At 37.7% G+C, this 23344-nt stretch overlaps 3 protein-coding genes across 10 annotated transcripts in view; all 3 read left to right on the plus strand.

Annotated features, from left to right (window-relative positions):
• Positions 1–12069, plus strand: part of LOC131543395 (sialoadhesin-like) — a 53609-nt gene extending 41540 nt beyond the window's left edge. Inside the window, exons 5-10 of the mRNA XM_058780689.1 lie at positions 6159–6449; positions 9119–9403; positions 9826–10101; positions 11073–11354; positions 11695–11961; positions 12062–12069. Of these exons, the coding sequence (XP_058636672.1) occupies positions 6159–6449; positions 9119–9403; positions 9826–10101; positions 11073–11354; positions 11695–11961; positions 12062–12069 (1409 nt within the window). The remainder of the gene's footprint in view (positions 1–6158; positions 6450–9118; positions 9404–9825; positions 10102–11072; positions 11355–11694; positions 11962–12061) is intronic.
• The window catches only part of LOC131544786 (Fc receptor-like protein 5), a 273713-nt gene extending 258144 nt beyond the window's left edge, over positions 1–15569 (plus strand). For 7 of the 8 annotated variants that reach the window (XM_058783233.1, XM_058783235.1, XM_058783231.1 and 4 more), the window contains 7 exons: positions 12540–12812; positions 12920–13204; positions 13279–13551; positions 13823–14086; positions 14221–14466; positions 14892–15002; positions 15159–15569. In XM_058783233.1, the coding sequence (XP_058639216.1) occupies positions 12540–12812; positions 12920–13204; positions 13279–13551; positions 13823–14086; positions 14221–14466; positions 14892–15002; positions 15159–15217 (1511 nt within the window). In that variant the 3' untranslated portion in view covers positions 15218–15569. The remainder of the gene's footprint in view (positions 1–12539; positions 12813–12919; positions 13205–13278; positions 13552–13822; positions 14087–14220; positions 14467–14891; positions 15003–15158) is intronic. The other variant, XM_058783232.1, reaches the window with a different exon arrangement.
• Positions 11050–23344, plus strand: part of LOC131544789 (Fc receptor-like protein 5) — a 275408-nt gene continuing 263113 nt past the window's right edge. Inside the window, 2 exon segments of the mRNA XM_058783247.1 lie at positions 11050–11354; positions 11695–11961. The gene's annotated coding sequence lies outside the window, so the exon portion shown is untranslated.

Raw genomic sequence — 23344 nt, forward strand, 5'->3', positions numbered from 1 at the left:
GAGGGGTCTGTGACCATTTGTTAATCTAATAACTAATTGATTTGTTAAATCAAATGCAAAATTGTGTGTCTGATTGGCCCAAATGCTACAATGTACTAGTTTATGTCCTGGCAGCAGAGTTCTGGTGAAAAATCTGGCTAAAAAAAGGGGTCCAGGAAAACTTCGAAATTTCTGGGGGGATGAAATCCACATTGTCATTCGCCAGGCGGCTGAAGATACTCCAATCTATGAAGTGAATCCAGAGCAGGGCAAAGGCAGATCAAGAGTCATAATCATCTTCTCCCCTGTGATCACTTACCTCAGGTTACCATACAGACTCAAAATGCCACACTGAAGCGAAAATACCAACAGAAAAGCACAGCTTTACCTTCTGAGAGAAGGGAAGAACATGAGCCAGAGAATGACAGTGAAAGTGATGACGAGTACTATGTGCAAGTTGAACCCTACCAGTTCAGAACACAGCCGAATAGTCATAATCAGATGGAAAAGGAAACCACAGTGAGAAATCATCAGCTCAGTCAGAACAAATGCTTGAGTTGACAGTGTTGCCACATCTAGCTGAACAGGAACAAGATGTAATAGAACATGTTGACTTACCTGCTGGAGAACGACACTTACCTGCTGAGGAACACTGCTTACCTGAGCAACATTTACCTGCTGGAGAACATCAGTTACCTGAACGACATTTACCTGAATAAGACTTACCTGCTGGAGAACATCGGTTATCTGAACGAGACTCACCTAGACAACACTTACCTGTCAAAGAACAACAACCAGAACATCACTCACCTGCACAGAGGAATCCTGCAGAGGAACCATCTAGAATCCAACAATGACGACCACCAAAGAGGTTCACATATGAAAAATTTGGAACTCCTACATGCTACAGTGTATAAAATGCAAGAAATGACTTTAATCCACACCCCATATATACATGGACACCAAATATGAATTATTGGGTACCAATGCGGATTCATTATTCTCAGCCCTCACTTATCTATTATCCAGCAAATTAAAGAACCCCCAATGAACCTTCACTTGACCAGGTCTCAGGTGGCACTGCAGAACTGTACTGACAAACTGCCATCATATTGACACTAACTGCCTAACTGATTGCACTTATCTGTTTCCAGCAAAGGGGTTGTGACACTCATAAGGGGCTTTCGCACCGCATAGTTCTAAGAACTTAGTTCTAGGAACTAGCCAGCAGGGTAGTTCCTAAAGAACCAATTTCTCCCTCGGGCCGTTTTCCTGGTTGCGTTCACACCAGCAGCAGGAACTCTGAAGTGGCCGACAGTGATCTTTTTGCGTGGCATTAACAAACGTCAAAAACCGTTGAGTGGACACTGTGATCAGAGCTGTTTTTGTTGTGTGTCGTGGATTTCATGATAACGGAGATGGAATGTCAACGTACAATTTACGCGATTACAAGAGCAAAAAGTTGGGCTAAGATACTAAATTTTTTGACAGCTTGCAGTGTTACATATCATCGAAGCTGAGAGAAGAACACAACACTGCAGACAACAGGTAAATGCCGTTATCACTGTTTTTCATGTTCGTGGAGTAAATATGTTTACATGGCTTTTTAAAAATGCTGGGTAACCGGTGTTTTGCGTGCGTTTGGCCAACCAGCGTACACTTGTGTCACTGATAGTTCCTGTAGAACTGTTTTAGACCCACAAGTAGTAGTTCCACAATTAGTTTGGGTACTACGAAAAGGTTCCCGCGGTGCGAAAGGCCCTATAGAATGAACTGTTGTTGGGCCGAAAGAAAACATGGACTGTTTAAAGGCCTAGACAAATTAAATGAACTGAATGTTCTGAAACTTTCATTGAAGCACCTCGGAGAACGGCTTGAAATATTTGTTGCACTTGAACTTGATTCTGGGACTGTTGTTTGGGGCACTAGCTCATTGAACTTGAATTCAGAAAAGCTGATAATCAGCTGACAAGGACTGTCTGTAAAACAGGAACATGATGAGTGATTATTGAATGTATGTACTGAATGTAAAAAAAAACAAACAAAAAAAAAACAAACATGAAAATGAAAATTGAGAATAAGTATTGAAAAACACGTGACCTTATACCTTTACAAGTGTGAAGTGAAACGATATGGACTGGTTTAGGACTTTGAGTATATTGATGTCGGGACGACATTTTATTTTGTTGGGGAGAGTGTGACCACCCTGCTGCGTAGAGTTTGTTTCATAAAAATATTAAATTATTTGTATATATTTTGTTATGTATTTATGTATGTCTATTTCTATTTACATGTGTATATATGTTTAATTTAAATTACTTTAATGTGTTATAATGAGTTTGCACTGAACAGTACAGCTGCATTTTCCGAATTCCTGGTGGCAGTTGAGAGAGAGTAGAGTTACTGTGACAACTGCAGCGCATCCTCAGACAACAAAGAGCAACCACCAACTCTTGTTTGTCTCTCTCTCTCTCTCTCTCTCTCATTTATTGGTTAGTTAAATTTATTAAAATTTAATGCCAAACTACAGTTTGCATGCTTTAATGTGTTAGTAATTTGTTTAAATTGATCATTTGTGCAATTGTGTAATTTTAATACCTGTTTCATAGAGTTGTTTGCGTACTACCTGTAATACTTACCTGAGTAGTTGATCTGAGATATTTATGAGTAAATCCAGATGTGTGGAAGATCTACAACATTTCTGTATATATGATTATCTATTTATTTGTTAACTGTGATTTGATTTAAGTATTTATATGTTAATGACTACTGTGATTCAAGTGTCTTACTGAAATACAATGTTTATTAAAGACAACAAAAAAGACCACTTGGGCAACCACTAACTCTTGTCCCCGTCTCTCTCATTTATTGTTAAGAGAGTACTACATATACAGGTGCATCTAAATTAATTAGAATGTCGTGGAAAAATTCATTTATTTCAGTAATTCAACTCAAATTGTGAAACTCGTGTATTAAATAAATTCAATGCACACAGACTGAAGTAGTTTAAGTCTTTGGTTCTTTTAATTGTGATGATTTTGGCTCACATTTAACAAAAACCCACCAATTCACTATCTCAACAAATTAGACTATGGTGACATGCCAATCAGCTAATCAACTCAAAACACCTGCAAAGGTTTCATGAGCCTACAAAATAGTCTCTCAGTTTGGTTCACTAGGCTACACAATCATGGGGAAGACTGCTGATCTGACAGTTGTCCAGAAGACAATCATTGACACCCTTCACAAGGAGGGTAAGCTACAAACATCCATTGCCAAAGAAGCTGGCTGTTCACGGAGTGCTGTATCCAAGCATGTTAAAAGAAAGTTGAGTGGAAGGAAAACGTGTGGAAGAAAAAGATGCACAAGCAACCGAGAGAACCGCAGCCTTGTGAGGATTGTCAAGCAAAATCGATTCAAGAATTTGGGTGAGCTTCACAAGGAATGGACTGAGGCTGGGGTCAAGGCATCAAGAGCCACCACATACAGACGCGTCAAGGAATTTGGCTACAGTTGTCGTATTCCTCTTGTTAAGCCACTCCTGAACCACAGACTATGTCAGAAGTGTCTTACCTGGGCTAAGGAGAAGAAGAACTGGACTGTTGCCCAGTGGTCCAAAGTCCTCTTTTCAGATGAGATCAAGTTTTGTATTTCATTTGGAAACCAAGGTCCTAGAGTCTGCAGGAAGGGTGGAGAAGCTCATAGCCCAAGTTGCTTGAAGTCCAGTGTTAAGTTTCCACAGTCTGTGATGATTTGGGGTGCATTGCCATCTGCTGGTGTTGGTCCATTGTGTTTTTTGAGTCACTGCACCCGTTTACCAAGAAATTTTGGAGCACTTCATGCTTCCTTCTGTTGACCAGCTTTTTAAAGATGCTGATTTCATTTTCCAGCAGGATTTGGCACCTGCCCACACTGCCAAAAGCACCAAACGTTGGTTAAATTACCATGGTGTTGGTGTGCTTGACTGACCAGCAAACTCACCAGACCTGAACCCCATAGAGAATCTAAGGAGTATTCCCAAGAGGAAAATGAGAAACAAGAGACCAAAAAATGCAGATGAGCTGAAGGCCACTGTCAAAGAAACCTGGGCTTCCATACTGTCACGAATCCGGAACGAATTCCGTTCACCCACCACCAGAGGTCACTCGCTCACCACATTGACTCTTGCACTACACTACTGTTGCACGTCACCCACGGACTACAATACCCATCATCCATTGCACTGATGACACACACACACACAGACACACAGCTGATTGCACTGATCACACAGCTTACTTAAACCATGGACTTCCTTAGACAGATCGCCGAATATTGTTCTGCGTATAGCACTCTCCTAGTCTTAGCTGCGATACGGAACCTGTTTCTTGTTTTCTAGTCTGTGTTCCCTGTATTTACCCTTGTCTCACCGTTCGGATCTGTTTATGCCTCGCCTGGAATATTGCTCTTGTACCTGGATTATCTCTCTGCCTTACCCTGTTGGATACTGTTTGCGGATTGTCGACCCACGCTTGTCCTAGGATTGCTCTGTGTCTTGCCCGTGCCATACCTGTTTGCCGTTGTTTGACCCTGTCTGTGTTTTGACTACGTCACTGTATAATAAAAGCTTTTCACATGGATCCGCACGTCTCACGTCTCGTTGGCTCCATTACACATACCACCTCAGCAGTGCCACAAACTGATCACCTCCATGCCACCCCTAATTGATGCAGTAATTAAAGCAAAAGCACCCCCTACCAAGTATTTATTTATTTATTTATGCATTTAGCAGACACTTTTATCCAAAGCGACTTACATTGCATTCAAGTTACAGTTTATCAGCTCTTGCTTTCCCTGGAAATCGAACCCATGATCTTGGCGTTGCTAGCACCATGCTCTACTATTTGAGCTACAGGAAAGCAAGAGCTGATAAAGTATATGTACTCAAGTATTGAGTACATATACTTTAAATGAACATACTTTCCAGAAGGCCAACAATTCACTAAAAATGTTTTTTTTTAAAATTATGAAGTATTCTAATCTGTTGAATTGGTGGGTTTTTGTTCAATGTGAGCCAAAATCATCACAATTAAAAGAACCAAAGACTTAAACTACTTCAGTCTGTGTGAACTGAATTTATTTAATACACGATTTTCACAATTTGAGTTGAATTACTGAGATGCACCTGTATATATATATATATATATATATATATATATATATATATATATATATATATATATATATTAGGGGTGTCAATGTTAACATGTTAACGCATGCAATTAATCAAAAAATTTTAACGCGTTAATATTTTTTTTATGCAAATTAATCGTTTGCTAAGGTTTGACCCCATTTTGAAAATACAGACGTGGGAAAAATTACAGAGAGAGCCGTGGGTTGCTGTTGTTTGGGCTAATTTTATAATGTACTGCGGCTGCCCAAAGTGTATATAGTCAAATAAAAATTAAAATAGATCCTTTTACTAATGTGTATTATACTTGGAATGTATACCTGGCAACTTAAGAACGGAGAGGCGATTGTAACATCACAAACAACATGAGTTTCAGCAGAGTATACATGTTTAGGCTTTTACACAGCAGAAGTAAACATGACAACAGCCACCATAGATTATATAAGAAAATAAACACACGATTACGATAGGATGAATGTGTACATCTATGCTAATTTGTGCAGCGATATAAAAGGCTATACATAGTATATTTTAACAACAGTAAACGACCAAATTCCACATGTGATTGCAAAAGGAAGTTATTACAAACACTCGATGGTGGTTTGAAGTGAGTTCTGAGTAAAAGTGTACTATTAATCTCATAAATGAAGCATGGTGCTAATATTAGCGCTAATGAATGAGCTCTAATGAATTAGCTCTAAAGAACAGGTCCAATTCTTCTTGATAATGCATTTTATCATAATAGGCTACTTCACGTAAGGTCACAAGAAAATGTTTTGTTGTATTTATTTAGAAACACTTTTGATAATAGTTGGGTAAAAGTATAATGGGATTGAAGTGATGTGGCTTGTTAAACATTTTATTGCCAGTATAAAGGCTGATAATGGCACAATGGCTGATAATCACAACTTTCATCATAGTGTATCAGATTTTACTCATAATTGTATCACTATCAACTACATTAAGTGAGATATTCAGTTTTCAAGAGTCTGTTTTCTTCTGTTCACAGATTTACCCAGATCTACACTGACTGTGACACCAGACAGTCCTGTATTCACTGGAGAGAGAGTCAATATGACCTGTGTGATTGAGTTTCACAGTTACTGGAGATATGAGTGGTATAAAGGCAACATAGAAAATCCAATGTCACAGACGTCTGATCATTACACTGTAAATGAAAGCACTCTCAGTATTGTAAAAGCTGTTGCATCTGATCAGGGTTGGTACTGGTGTAGAGGACAGAGAGATGAAAGACCAAAATCATCACATTTTAGCTCTGCTGTTTCTTTCTCTGTAGAAGGTGAGTTGAATATCATTGTCCTCATAAACTATCTACTATATGTGTTACGGGGCTGACGAGAGGCGAGCAGATCCATTTGCAGACTTTTATTGGCAAGAGACATGGTCATAACAGGCAGGGTCAAACAGGGGCGAACAGGTATAACGTGGGCGAGACAAAGAGTAACCAGAGGCAAGCGTGGGTCAGCGATCGGCAAACAGTATCCAAAGGGGCGAGACAGGAGAGGTAAACCGAAACATCAGCGATAGTCCAGGCAGGGGAAAACACAATCCAACAAAGGCTAGGCAAGGCTAGGAAAACTAACGGGGCTCTGTAGGGCAGCGATAATGCATACAATACTCGGCCCTGAGGCAGAGAAAGTCCATGGCTAAATAGTGTGTGTGATTAGTGATGCTGTGTGATCAGGTGTGTGTGTGATTGGTGAGATGGCTGATGGGAAATGCAGTCCATGTGATGTGTGGTGTGAAAGTCAATATGATGAGCGAGTGACCTCTGGTGGAGGGTGAATGGAAGTGCAGACCAGATTCGTGACAATATGAAAATGAGATTCAGATGTGACACTGAATCTATAAGCTCCTGAAATTCCTCAGCAGAAGATAAAACATCATTATGTTTAAGAAAATAAACAAAGTTTCATGATTTCTTTAGATGATTTAATGTTGAATAATATTAAACTGCAGTAAATCAGACGAAGGAGAGATGACAATAATAATAATAAAAATCAAACCGTTTGTCATTTCTCTTTATTTTTTGTTCATATTTCGAATTGGTTTTAAATCAAACTTAAGTCATTTAAATAAAGAAATATTCCAAGCTCAGAGTCTATTATTCAAAAATAACTGGTTTGATTTGATCATCTTAAATGAGTCATATTCTCTGGGTCTGAATGCAGTCATTGGATAGCATTAATCCTAATAAACATGCCACTACAATAAAAACAATAACATTAAAATACATATAAAACCATGTATTTCTATTGATCCTCCTGCAGTACTTTAGCACCACGCAGATCCTCGTTTATCTCAGGACTGTGGCGACAGCTTGCTCACATAATGTATGTAACCATATATCTCCTATAACGGGAAAAACATGGGTTTTATGACATAACATCTCGTTATTATGACGTTTTCACAAGAAAAGATGTCATTTAAACGACATGAAAAATTCAGTGTAAAAAATAATGCGTCACCATACTCGAGTGAGTGAGATTCTTGGTGAAGCTGAATTAATGTGATCCTGTAATCTACAGGATTCATGAGTGTCTGTTTTTCTGTAACGTGGCGGTTTCAGTAAAACCAAGTGCAGTTTATAGCTTATTTAAACAAGACAACAAAAGTAAATCCAGCAATGAACAAGACAAACCAAATGCAGGAACTGAAACAAATGCACACAATACATTCATATAAGACCAGACAATAAAGAAGAGAAACACTGGAGATCATACAGACAAGAAGGGACAGGTGTAGGCAATGAGTAGCCATGGTAACAGAGGTGGGTAACTATGGAAGCAAACGAGGTAGGCAAGGCAACAAGGGAAACAGGAACTGAACACAGGAAGTGAACAAAGAAACAATGGAAACAGAAAAAAACACTTCAGCATAAAAGTCCTTAAACAGAAGACCATAGTCATGACAGTATCATGGATAGCAATAGAGTGTATCATTTATAGATTAACCAAATAGATTTAATTTAGCATCAAAACTGTTGCATAACACATAATGAACCCAGAAGGTCACACATTTGAGCTTCTATGCCGATTAATTTATTACTAATCAATTATATAAAATACTATATATTATTGAATAAAATTCAGTATTTAAAACATCTTATATGTATGTAGTCAGAATGAAAGCATATTTTTTCTAATATAATTCTGTATTTGTATTAGCAGAGTCATGAATATTTCTATTCTGGTGTGTCGATTGGCCTCTGCTTGAGGGAAAAACACCAAACCAAAGCCTATTCAAGACCATTCCTGATGTAACACCAAATTTAGCATTTAAATTAACATTCATTTTTGTTCACTGTTATAATATGCCTGAGATGCAATAATTAAATATGACACTTGCCCTTTTAACTCTATTTTAGTTTTGTTTAAAGTATCATGAGAGTGTCATATTGTGAGATCAGTATTATGTGTCGAAACAAATCATGACACGAGTGAATAGTTATAGACAATGTTATTAACTAATGTTTATTTTAGTTACTGTCACTATGTTTACAGGTGAAAATCACTATCATAAGAACAGAAATGCTTTAACAGTTCAATACAGATGAGTTTTGTCCTGAAGTCAGAGAGAATGAAGTGACTTACAGATAATGATGTTAAATGAGTTCATGAAGTCTTCAGATAGTCTTCAGTTGCTCCTCATATGAGGTTGTAGTTGGAGGTCTTCAGCTCTCCTTCAGCTGGAGCTTCATTCTGCTTTCTATGACGAGTCAGAGGCATTTGTCTGAGGACGAGATGGAGCCAGAGCCTCCTCAAAAACACTCAGATCAGAAAAATAATCACAGGACAAAAAGTTAAAGACACACACACACAAAAAAAAAATGTTAAGAAAGATGACATAAATAGAAACAACATAGTTTTGTAAAACATTTACAAAACATTATTGTTTTCACTTTAAGTGCTGTTTGAGTCACTTTATGTTTTTGTTCTTTCTTCACAGATTTACCCAGATCTACACTGACTGTGACACCAGACAGTCCTGTATTCACTGGAGAGACAGTCAATCTGAAGTGTGTGATTGAGTCTGATCACAGGGACTGGAGATATGAGTGGTTTAAAGACAGTGTAATGTTACAGCCGTCTGATCGTTACACTGTAAACAGAGACACTCTCACTATCAGAGGAGCTACTGAGTCTGATCAGGGTCAGTACTGGTGTAGAGGACACATAGACAGAAGATCAGTCTCATCACAATCAAGCTCTACTGTTTCTTTCACCGTGACGGGTGAGTTGAATATCAATCTCCCCAAAAACTCGGTCACACGTCCAGTCGTCTGAACTGGTCTCTTTCTGCTTATCAAATTCAGCACAATATTTTGTTTATTTCTTAATAGAATATGATAAGATCAAATTATGCAACAATAAACTATTCAAAATGACATCAGCACACTTTTATACTCTTAAATTATTTAAATGTTGTACAGTTTGCAGTTGTATGAAAAAAGATGTAGACTGGATATGGATATCAATGTTGTTTTTACCATTATTTAGAAATATTTTTGATAAAATTAATACAAACTAAAAGCAAACTAAGTCTTTAATGTAGTGTTTTTCCTCATAATGTGGTTTTGAGCTTATAACAGTGATCCTGATACTGTGATGCTGCTTTCATCAATATCTACTCATACTGTATGTGTATTAATACAGAGAGACCAAAACCTGTAGTGAAGGTGACTCCAGATCAGCGTGTGTTCAGCGGAGAGACAGTCACTCTCACATGTGACATACAGCCAGCAGGACACATTTGGTGGACATACAGCTGGTTTAAAGATGGAGACACTCGCAGTCCATACACAACAACAACAACAGCAGAGTTCAGATTCACAGCTTATGTGTCTGATAGCGGTGAATACAGCTGTAGAGGAGAGAGATCAGACTCACAGAGATCTGACATCAGTGCTGCTGTTACACTGACTGTATCAGGCAAGTGTTCATATTCATGTTCATAAAAATATTATGTCATTAATTACTCACGCTGATATCGTTCCAAACCCGTAAGACCTCCGTTCATCTTCAGAACACAAATTAAGATATTTTTGATGATATCTGAGAGCTCTCTGACCCTCCGATAGACAGCAAGGGTCCTTACACGATCAAGGTCCAGAAAAGTACCAAGATGATCGACAATGTAGTCCATGTGACATCAGTCTGTCAACTGTAATTTTATGAAGCCATGAGAATACTTTTTGTGCAAAGAAAACAAAAATAATGATTTTATTCCACATTTTTGTCTCTACTGTTTCTCTTGTTGACCTGCGTTCACGACAGTACATGAGGCAAGCGCTTATCCAGATCCAGCGTGATGACGTTGAACATATGCCATGCCTTTGGGTGTGTTCAATGTCATCACGCTGGATCACGCGTCTTACTCATCAGGTTGAGTAATTAATGACATAATTTTCATTTTTGGGTGAACTACCCTTTAAAGGTATTATAATCACCCTGCATCCTCTGACTGGAGAGTTCGTGTCTGTGCGTTCACTAAAGGGTCGAGTGAATTTCTTTGTGACACCGAGTCCTTAATGAACAGATAATTGAACGTATGGGATTTCCAAAATAATCAAATATCTAAGTTAATACACAATCAATATTTGTGATCAGTTTTTGGTTAGAAATACAGTCTAAATTTAATGATCACTTGAAACTGGAGTCGTATTGAACACGGAGCTAGAATAAAAGTGAAACTACATCCGGATAAATTAAGTGAACTTTGCAGAAGCGCAAGTAAAAGATCTACACGCATTATACCTTTGACTGGATTCCTTCTCAGATCAGAAAACTAATGACAGGACAAACAAATGTTATGAAATATGAGTTAAAATAATGAATAATATAATTATTTTTATTTAAAAAAAAGCTGTTTGACTCACTATATTTTTGTTCTTTCTTCACAGATTCACCCACATCTACACTGACTGTGACACCAGACAGACCTGTATTCACTGGAGAGACAGTCACTCTGACCTGTGTTATAGAGTCTCACAGTGACTGGAGATATGAGTGGAATAAAGACAGTATAAAGTTACAGACGTCTGATGGTTACACTGTAAACAGAGACACTCTCACTATCAGAGGAGCTACTGAGTCTGATCAGGGTCAGTACTGGTGTAGAGGACAGAGAGATGAAAGACCACAATCATCACAATCAAGCTCTGCTGTTTCTCTCTCTGTGGAGGGTGAGTTGAATATCATTGTCCTCCTAAACTTATTTTGCTATGTCCATATATCTTGTTGGGAGACTGTGGGTTTTTTTTCAAAATGTGTCTATACTATCTTGTTTATTGAATATAACTCCATATGTGTTGCATATATACTGTTTTCTGGCTACTATCTGTTAATAATATGTGAAACGGATCACATTATGCAACAATGAATGATTCAAACTGTAGTATCATTGTCACGTGACCTCATCTACAAATTAAATTCAGCACTTTTTTTAGGTACAGGTAGAGTGATCATGATACTGTGATGCTGCTTTCATCAATATCTACTCATTCTGTATGTGTATTAATACAGAGAGACCAAAACCTGTATTGAAGGTGATTCCAGATCAGCGTGTGTTCAGAGGAGAGACAGTCACTCTCACATGTGACATACAGCCAGCAGGAACAGACACGCAGTGGACATACAGCTGGTTTAAAGATGGTTCAGTCATCAAAGACGTCACTGAGAGAGTCTACAGCATCACATCTGTGTCTGATAGTGTTACATACAGCTGTAGAGGAGAGAGATCAGACTCACAGAGATCAGACATCAGTGCTGCTGTTACACTGACTGTATCAGGTGAGTGTTCATATTCTGTTTAATGCTCATTTAACATCAGTATTTGTAGCTTAGTAATTTTCTTATACACCTGTGTATCAGCCACATCTGTTCTTATAAGAAGACTGAAGCAATTCACATTTAGTTATTATTCTGTTTCATGAGTTCGCCCGCACATCCGATCCTGATGGTTAATGGTAAACAAACTTGGCTTTCTGTCCTCAATGGAGGCTTGAACCCGATTGTGGTACTAAATAGAGGGAGAATAACAGAAATAGAGGAGGAGATGGGGAGGTGGAGGGATGCCGGAAGAATTGTCGCTGGGACGGTGCAATAAGTGCTGCTTATATAGACTCGTAATGATGATTGACAGGACTGAATGTTTAGGCTCCTCCTGAACCTACGTTTGGATCTTCATTTATCAGAACTGAATAAGAGACAAGTTCACTATTTCAGTATTTCATGTACCCTATATTAAATGAGGTTTATTGTAGAATGTGCTGGATGCAATGCATCAGTGTTATTTATGAATTAATTTCACAATGCAGACAAATATTCAATGATCTTCAGGATTTGAATGTGTTCTTGTTCTCCTGCAGATCTGAAGCCAAAGCCTGAACTCACATCATATCCTGCAGGAGCTGCGCTGACAGGAAACACAGTGACTTTGACCTGTCGCATGGATCCGGCCGCTGGATGGGACTTTTACTGGAACAAACACACACTGAACTCTGAGACAAAGACAGAAACAAACTCCTCCAGAGTTCAGATTGATTCAGAGTCTGATGGAGGCCAGTACTGGTGTAGAGCTGGAAGAGGAAAACCAGTCTACTACACACAATACAGTGATGCACTGTGGGTAAATGTTACAGGTGAGAGAGAACATAGTATGAGACACAACATACAGATCTGAGACAATATCTGCGCAACTCCTAAAACTTTGAATCAAAAATAAATGCATTAATCTGTGTTTGAACAGTGAGTCCTAAAGCTGTGGTGACGGTCCGGCCTGATGAACGAGTGTTCAGAGGAGAAACAGTCGCTCTCAGATGTGATATAAAGTGGGGAGGAGACACTGAGTGGACGTACAGATGGGAAATAGAGGGAACAAACAACCAATATAAAAACTCTGTCAGCCAAATCTCAGCACAAGAGTTGAACATCAGCAGTGTTGATCACGTTCACAGCGGTAAATACACCTGCAGAGGACAGAAAAACACACAATGCTCTCAGCGCAGTGATGCTGTTACTCTGACTGTATCGGGTGAGTTTGTGTGTTTGTTGATTATCATCAGTGTGAACAGCTTCTCTCTCTATAACTCGTCATGTTTTGTTCAGCTGAAGCTCGGGCAGCAGTGCGAGTGTCTCCACAGCCGTGGCTGACTGAAGGAGACTCAGTGACTCTGATCTGTGAGGTTACAGGCTCCTCTACAGGCTGGACGTTCAGCTGGTTCAGAGATGATGATCGTCTGTCAGACAGCAGCAGAGGAGCTGCAGGCTCTTACACTCTCAGTCCTGCTGCTCTACAGCACACAGGAGTTTATACGTGCAGAGCAGAGAGAGGACGACCGGCCTATTACACAAACTACACACAGACACTGTGGATCACTGGTGAGTCTGTGTCACAGCATTCATGCTTGTGTTCATCTGTGTTTGTGTTCATCACAGTCTCTGGCACAGGAGGGTAAAACATCAGAAACACTTCCCTCTATTTCTCAGTCTAGATCAGATCAAAAGCACTATCAAATACACACTCATAATATATACATGATATAACCCTTCTTATTTTAAATGTTATTGGTAAATTTAATCTAATTTTACTTAATTGCAGATTTTATTAGACACGTGCTGTCAGTTTTGAATGAGGTTTTCTTCTTCTCAGGTGTTTCTCCTTCAGTGTCTCTGGAGGTCAGTCCCAGCAGAAGTCAACACTTCTCGTCTGACTCTCTCTCTCTGAGCTGTGAGGATCAGAGTAACTCTGCTGGATGGACGGTGAGAAGATACACAGACAGAAACACAGAAGATTGTTCAAAACAAGCAGGATCTACATGTCGAATCGTCTCTCTCAGCACATCTGACTCTGGAGTTTACTGGTGTCAGTCTGAATCTGGAGAGAAACGGCATCCTCTCAACATCACTGTACACGGTGAGTCCTGTTTCTAATCACAGCAGCTACACTCTTTGCACATATTGGCTTCCTCATCTTAATGTTTGTTTCTGGTTAAGTATACAATCTGTATCACCATCTTCTTACATGCATGTGTCTCTTGTGTTGTGTAGATGGTGATGTGATTCTGGAGAGTTCTGTTGATCCTGTGATTGAGGGAGATACTCTGACTCTACACTGTTTACATCGATCTACAAACTCCTCGATCCTCGGAGCTGATTTCTATAAAGACGGATCACTCGTCCAGAATCAGACGACAGGAGAGATGAACATCATGACTGTCTCAAAGTCACATGAGGGTTTCTACTCCTGTAAAACAGAGAGAGGAGCGTCACCCAAGAGCTGGATCTCCGTCAGAGGTGAGAGTCAGTGGAGCTCCGTCTCTGTCAGATGATGAGATTTTATTGATGAGCAATCAGTTATTGACAGCTGTGTTTATTATTTCACATAACTCACATGAACGAATGTGTAACTAACAAATCACATACACCGAAATACAGAGAAATCCTCAACACCTCATAACCACCATCCTACAATTCACTGATATTAAGAGTGCATTAACTACAGGATTACAATACAATCTTTAAACCAAGACGTTGCCATTTATGTATTTATTTATTTAATAATGGCAAAATAAGGTTAAACTGTCCCTTTAACACATACCTAAGGGGACATGGTGGTGGAATAAACATGAGATTGAGATAAGATTATGTATTTCAATGCTTTGAAAGCCTTTAGGAGATTTGTAATTGCTCAATAATGTGCTTGTTGCTCTGTTTTTCAGTGTCACGTTCAGGTCAGATTTCTGTCTTCAGCATCCTCAGTTTTCTTCTGGCAGCTTGTCCGTATCTGCTGTCGACCGTCGTGCTGCTGTTCAAATGCTGCAGAGCGAGAGGTACAACATCTGTCTGATGCAGAAAGTTTCCTGTAAGGTGTAGGTTTAGGCGATATAAAATATGGTTTGTACAGTATAAAAACCATTACGCCTATGGAGAGTTCCTACAAGGATAGCTGACCAGACTCTGTGTGTGTGTGTGTGTGTGTCTCACAGTTACCTCTACTGAAGACCACAGCCAGTTCTCCGTAACAGAGGAACACACTTCAACCTGATATTTCATTCATTCTCCAAACCGCATGTATAGAGTCACAGGATGCTGGAGTCTGAGGCTGAAGGCTGGGAAACACTGAACATGGCCAGTCCATCACAAGACTAACAGACACACGATCACACTCTCACACATACGGATGATTTACTGTCTCTAATTCACCTGTGCTGTGTATTAGACCGTATTAGACTGTGAGAGAAACCAAACCAACACACGGAGAACAGCAAACTCCACACAGAAAGACCTCCGGACTCAGCATCTACTCCAAAACAAGTTTCTTAATGTGAGTCAAATACACTGTAAGCTATTGAAAGATGCCCTTTAAAGACACAACAAACAAAACCTGTTAAATAAAAATGTTCAACACCTCATAACCACCATCCTACAATTCACTGATATTAAGAGTGCATTAACTACAGGATTACAATACAATCTTTAAACCAAGACGTTGCCATTTATGTATTTATTTATTTAATAATGGCAAAATAAGGTTAAACTGTCCCTTTAACACATACCTAAGGGGACATGGTGGTGGAATAAACATGAGATTGAGATAAGATTATGTATTTCAATGCTTTGAAAGCCTTTAGGAGATTTGTAATTGCTCAATAATGTGCTTGTTGCTCTGTTTTTCTGTCACGTTTAGGTCAGATTTCTGTCTTCAGCATCCTCAGTTTTCTTCTGGCAGCTTGTCCGTATCTGCTGTCGACCGTCGTGCTGCTGTTCAAATGCTGCAGAGCGAGAGGTACAACATCTGTCTGATGCAGAAAGTTTCCTGTAAGGTGTAGGTTTAGGCGATATAAAATATGGTTTGTACAGTATAAAAACCATTACGCCTATGGAGAGTTCCTACAAGGATAGCTGACCAGACTCTGTGTGTGTGTGTGTGTGTGTGTGTGTGTGTGTGTTACAGTTACCTCTACTGAAGACCACAGCCAGTTCTCCGTAACAGAGGAACACACTTCAACCTGATATTTCATTCATTCTCCAAACCGCATGTATAGAGTCACAGGATGCTGGAGTCTGAGGCTGAAGGCTGGGAAACACTGAACATGGCCAGTCCATCACAAGACTAACAGACACACGATCACACTCTCACACATACGGATGATTTACTGTCTCTAATTCACCTGTGCTGTGTATTAGACCGTATTAGACTGTGAGAGAAACCAAACCAACACACGGAGAACAGCAAACTCCACACAGAAAGACCTCCGGACTCAGCATCTACTCCAAAACAAGTTTCTTAATGTGAGTCAAATACACTGTAAGCTATTGAAAGATGCCCTTTAAAGACACAACAAACAAAACCTGTTAAATAAAAATGTTCAAATTGATTAAATATCAGCATTCTGCTCACAAACATGATCATTTTTAACCTGATTGTCAATAAAAGCTGAGACAGAGACATTAATAATGTCTGATAATAAAACTGCATTGAATGTGAGGAATGTGTTCATTATTATATTTTAACTGGACAGACCTCCACCAATAAGACTGAACGATTGTTATATCTAAACTAAGCATTTAAATATCATCTTACTAAGAGTTATTATTGGAGAGAGTGACTTCTGATATTTATGTAAGTTGTCTGCTATACTGTTATAAAGATCTCTTTGATTTGCATTGCAAGCATCAGCATTTTGGCCATAAATATCAGCATCTGCACCAAATATTGCATATTGGAGTAAATATTTTTCTCTTTCTCCCTCCTTTCCAGTATGAGCTTCTCACTGTATCATACTACGAGCCATAAAAATAAAATAAAAATTATGAAACTGTTTTCTTTGTTTTTGTCAAAATGTTCAATAAACTATCATATTTCTAAATATTGTCCAAGTATGATTTCGTAATTTTAGGCTTTACAGGAGTAAATATATACTTTCTCTTCTCAACTTTCTCATTCATATATCACATGTTCTACTGTGTCTACAAGCCCTAGTTATTGTGACATCTTCCTATTTCTACAACATAGTTTTTTTTTGCATCTAACAGTTTCTTAATTTTATATAAATGACTTCCCTTAGTGTCTGTACAAGCACACAACTCTCATTATTACACACATTCTGCAATAAGTATTTGATAAAAAAGCCTATTGCCATGACTGCAAATGTAAACGATCAGGAGAAAACAGAGAAGATTACGTGAATGAATTGAGTTATAGAAATGTTATTGTTTCACACAAACTCATTACATCTTGACATTATTATTGTCAAAGACACATGAGGGATTTCTACTATTGTAAAGCAGAGAGAACAGTTAGTGCTGGATTGTGCAGAGAACAATCAATATCAAAGTGAATTGTTGAAAATGAGGACTATGGGTTTTTGAGTGTAAAAGACTTTAAATCTTATTATGGGAGGGGAAAAAATAAATGAAATAACTTAGTTTTAATGTTTCAGTGATTTCATCAGTAAATCACATTCATCGTAAAATGCCACAAACATTCTAAACACAAAGCTATAATCAGAAAACTAAAGAGCCTTTGGGTCGCTGATCAGATCAGATGATCTTTACTTTGAGTGTATTTGGTCACAGTCTTGGCGCCTCAGACACGGCGTGTTTGGCCGGTTCTCCGGTTCTCCCGGCAGCAGCAGACGCACGGCGGTCTGGATCTCTCTCGATGTGATGGTGGAGCGCTTGTTGTAGTGAGCGAGACGAGACGATTCACCGGCGATGCGCTCGAAGAGTTCATGATGCCCATCGCCTCAGAAGAGATCCCGGTGTCAGGATGAACCTGCTTCAGCACTTTATACACATAGATAGCGTAGCTCTCCTTCCTGGACTTCCTGCGCTTCTTTCCTCCTTTACCGGCGGGTCTTAGTGACGGCCATCTTTGAGCCCTTCTTACTTCGCGGGTTCAGGCCTGATGTTCAGGTCAGAGTCACTGGAAGTTGTTTAACTGTTTTTCATGCCACACGAGCTTTTATACACTCTAATATACTAATTTCAAAAAGGAAAACGGCGATCTGTGATTGGGTATCTCCATGGACCAACCCACAGAATGATTTCATTGGTCACATTAAAGCCAATCAGAGGTTTTAACATGTAAATCCCTCCCATCGCCTCACTTCACATCTACCCTCTCCCCATTCATTTCTGTTATTTTTGTTTGATTTTCCGGAACGATGTAGCCTAAATTAAGGAAAAGAAAAAAGATAAAAAGACAAATTTACAACAAACAAAAGAGTTTCCAGGGGGAGGAAAGTGTTAAGCAACAAAACAAAAACAAGATATATATATATATGTATGTATGTGTTTAATTTATATATGTATGTATGTGTTTAATTTATATATGTATGTATGTGTGTATATATATATATAATCAAATAAATATATAGTAAAATTCACAAACTAATTGAAATATAAAGTGGGGAACTATGACGTCACTCTGCAGGCGGATCCAATAGCGTCTGTCTGCGGACTGCAAGAGAGGCGTAACTGGAAGGAGGCGTAACTTGAAGTTCTCCAAATCACACAGAACCACGCGAGATGTCAAAACGAGATGTTGTTGGCAAGATGGCAGCTTGACGGGAGTATATTCCCCGAAATAACCGTTTAAATTGAAGTGTGTAAGTCATTTTCATACAGTGGTATTGTTTCACAGACAAGGCTAGTCAAGAGTAGTCCCAGACTAAAATGCATGTCTGAGCTGTTTTAACTGAAAGCAACTTGAACTGACTGATCTTAAAATAATTGTTTTGTCTCAAGATGCACATCAGTAGTGTTTTTATCCAAGGCACGTTTATAAAAGCTACTTAAATGTCCTAATTGAACTATGACCTAATCCTGGCTTAATCTAAACCCTGTCTGTGACCTACATAATATATAGCATATTTGTGATTTTGCTGTAAAAACACGTTTTATAATGCATAACTAATGGGGGCTCCATTAAGTACACATACTCATGGTCTTCCTCCTCATCCTCTGGGTCAACGCTGTCCTCATTGAGAAGAGCAAGATTGTGAAGCACAGCACAGCGCAGCTGCAGAATTGACGCATCTGTGTTGAGATGGCAGTAGGATGTGGGGTTCACCGTCTGTAAATACATGATTGTTAGAACAATGAGTTTGAATGAAGCTTTGTTTCATCTGCTGTTGACTTGTATATTGTATGTATTTATTGTGATGCTTGCTTTTATTCATTCTTTTACTCATTTATTCATGTTTCTTATTGTTGTCATTAAATAAAATATATTTTATTAATTCATGTATTAATTGCTTGACTGAAAATTGATGTATTCACATCGACTGCATTTGTTCAACTAGTGTATATTCATGTATAGCTATGTCACGACAAAAATTACATTTTGCTTGTTTTAATAAAATGTCATTTTAAGTAAAAAAAAAAAAAAAATTATTGGTTAGCACTTATCATTATTATTGCGTGTAAGTGTTGAGGTGGGCAAACGATGCAATTCATTCTGGGGTAATCTTAATTTTTAAGTTGAAATACTTACATTTTTAGAGTATAAAATCAACAATCTTCTCCAAAGACGAGATCTTCGAGCAGCTGCCCGTCCTTTGTGCTGACATTTCAAACGCTGAGGAAAACCGTGCTAGATAGTTGAGTTAGTGATGCTATGAGGTGTTAGTGCACCTGTCCCTCTTTTATTATTATTATTATTATTATTATTATTGCCGAACTTATTACATAAAAGATCAGGGAAAGATGGTTGTATCTAACAATGAACAATCTTAATGACATAAAACAGTAAACAAAAATGTATGAGATTATATACACAGAAAAAAAAGCACAATGACAAGGTTAAATATCTTTGAATAATTCATCATGATGCTTTTTTTTAGAAGCCTGAGGGATGAAAAAAGTTAAATTCAACAAGAAAAAGAAGAAAACAGGAGATTTAAGACACTTTTGCTTGTGGATGAAAAAATAAAATAATTAACTAAATATTCAAGAGATAACAATTTTGGGTTTTCGTAATAAACATTTTTAAAAATGCTTTAAGGATAAAACTGTGGATCACATTAGTGGAGTTACAAATATAAGAACTTAAATCAACACAAAATGTATTACAATCACAAAATAAAAGGGCAGCTGTTTCTTCAACAAGACCACGAAATGAGCAAATTTCATCATTGAACTATGACCTAATCCTGGCTTAATCTAAACCCTGTCTGTGACCTACATAATATATAGCATATTTGTGATTTTGCTGTAAAACACGTTTTATAATGCATAACTAATGGGGGCTCCATTAAGTACACATACTCATGGTCTTCCTCCTCATCCTCTGGGTCAACGCTGTCCTCATTGAGAAGAGCAAGATTGTGAAGCACAGCACAGCGCAGCTGCAGAATTGACGCATCTGTGTTGAGATGGCAGTAGGATGTGGGGTTCACCGTCTGTAAATACATGATTGTTAGAACAATGAGTTTGAATGAAGCTTTGTTTCATCTGCTGTTGACTTGTATATTGTATGTATTTATTGTGATGCTTGCTTTTATTCATTCTTTTACTCATTTATTCATGTTTCTTATTGTTGTCATTAAATAAAATATATTTTATTAATTCATGTATTAATTGCTTGACTGAAAATTGATGTATTCACATCGACTGCATTTGTTCAACTAGTGTATATTCATGTATAGCTATGTCACGACAATTTTACATTTTGCTTGTTTTAATAAAATGTCATTTTAAGTAAAAAAAAAAAAAAAAAAAAAAAAAAAAAAAAAAAAAAAAAAATTATTGGTTAGCACTTATCATTATTATTGCGTGTAAGTGTTGGGGTGGGCAAACGATGCAATTCATTCTGGGGTAATCTTAATTTTTAAGTTGAAATACTTACATTTTTAGAGTATAAAATCAACAATCTTCTCCAAAGACGAGATCTTCGAGCAGCTGCCCGTCCTTTGTGCTGACATTTCAAACGCTGAGGAAAACCGTGCTAGATAGTTGAGTTAGTGATGCTATGAGGTGTTCGTGCACCTGTCCCTCTTTTATTATTATTATTGCCGAACTTATTACATAAAAGATCAGTGAAAGATGGTTGTATCTAACAATGAACAATCTTAATGACATAAAACAGTAAACAAAAATGTATGAGATTATATACACAGAAAAAAAAGCACAATGACAAGGTTAAATATCTTTGAATAATTCATCATGATGCTTTTTTTTAGAAGCCTGAGGGATGAAAAAAGTTAAATTCAACAAGAAAAAGAAGAAAACAGGAGATTTAAGACACTTTTGCTTGTGGATGAAAAAATAAAATAATTAACTAAATATTCAAGAGATAACAATTTTGGGTTTTCGTAATAAACATTTTTAAAATGCTTTAAGGATAAAACTGTGGATCACATTAGTGGAGTTACAAATATAAGAACTTAAATCAACACAAAATGTATTACAATCACAAAATAAAAGGGCAGCTGTTTCTTCAACAAGACCACGAAATGAGCAAATTTCATCATTATCAAGATACTTTAGATTAATTAAACCTGTCACTCATATATTTTAAGTTGCTGCGCTTGTTATAACGTCTAAGGTCACATAATAACGTCAACATTGTGAATGATATCCAAATCGCATTCATACTCAACGCATTCAGGCTGTAGAGTATGTACTCTTTTAGCGCTCGTTAAGTAAGTACTTATTGAAGAAAGTATGCGGTTTCGGACGCAGCCCGACAACATCTCGTTTTGACATCTCGCGTGGTTCTGTGTGATTTAGACAACTTCAAGTTATGCCTCCTTCCAGTTACGCCCCTCTCTTGCAGTCCGCAGACAGACCCTTCTCCAAAATCAGGCAAGTCTGCTGTTGCATTACAAAATAAAAGCCCACACGCTGGTGACGCCTGCTGGTCATAAATGTGTAAATGCAACAAAAACATGTATAAAAACAGATTTTAAAACCCCACTGCAAATGTTTTATTGAAAGTATAATACATTAAATGTCATAAAAATGATACCATTAAATATGAAGTGTCAATCTGTATAATATGTGGCTTTTAAAATATTTTATATTAATTTACAGGGCTTGTTTTGTTTTGTTTTATGGAGAGGTTAGTTACTTTTTACTACGATAAAACCATGGTTAATTTTTGTAAGGGTTGTGATGTCCACGTTTTTTGTTGAAGAAATTAAAGAGGCTGTGTCATCTATAGCAAAAAGGTGGCAAAAAAATTTAAGATTAATTGGATATTTGAATTAAATGTTTGGTCAATAGGCTATTAAACAAGGATATGATCGTCCTGTAAGTATAACAGCAGAAATTACCAGGCCTTTGGCTCCCTTTGCAGGCATTTGTAATAACATGTAATGTTTAAAAAAAAAAAAAAAACAATAGACACCATCACAAAATTTGTAATGGTTTTACTGGTTAAAATGGGACTTGTATTGGTTTTAATGGAAACTGTAATGGACCCTGTGGGTCTCTGGTAATTGGTCACCTTCTATCGGTGGCTTGTTAAAACCAATAAATTATAATGGAATATGTCCCAAAACACACTACAGAAAACCATTTTTTAATGGTTTTAATGGTTAAAAGTTGATGGTTTGTAATGTTTGTAATGGTATTTGTGATTTATTTGTGATTAATGTGTGATGGTTCTATTGTTTTTATTCAGCAGAGTTGCCTCATTGTTTTTATATAATGCATTTTAAGACATTTTAAAGGCTGTTGTTGGCTTAGGTTTGTTTTTATAACCACAAAAAAATATTATCTTAATACTTATTCTTAAATTATTATTTGAAGTAAAAAATAAACATTTGCGGTTACCATGGCTACAAGAACCATGTTTTTTTTTTTTGTTAAAACCATGACTAACTTTCGTAAGGGAGCATGGAAACTAGGAGAGAACATGCGGTGGTGAAAGTATTACCGACATTAAAACACGTTATTAACCTCAACACCCAAAAAAGTTTCACAGGATTATGAATGTAGCCTATGCTCTTTTCTGCTCTTTTCTTTTCTTTTCACCGGATTCCTGATGTCTTTTCACGGGCATAGTTGTCCATCAATTATGAGCATTTACATTTATATTGTAATAACCGGCGCAGTATTGATACCAGATCGCGTGGGGTTACCTGATTCATCAGTGAAGGTGGTCAGAGCAGCAGAGCGTGTGATTCGACAAAACTCAACAGAACAAGGTGTCAGTGTGTCC

The sequence above is a fragment of the Onychostoma macrolepis genome, chromosome 07 (genome assembly GCF_012432095.1).
Source record: "Onychostoma macrolepis isolate SWU-2019 chromosome 07, ASM1243209v1, whole genome shotgun sequence".
Lineage (NCBI taxonomy): Eukaryota > Metazoa > Chordata > Actinopteri > Cypriniformes > Cyprinidae > Onychostoma > Onychostoma macrolepis.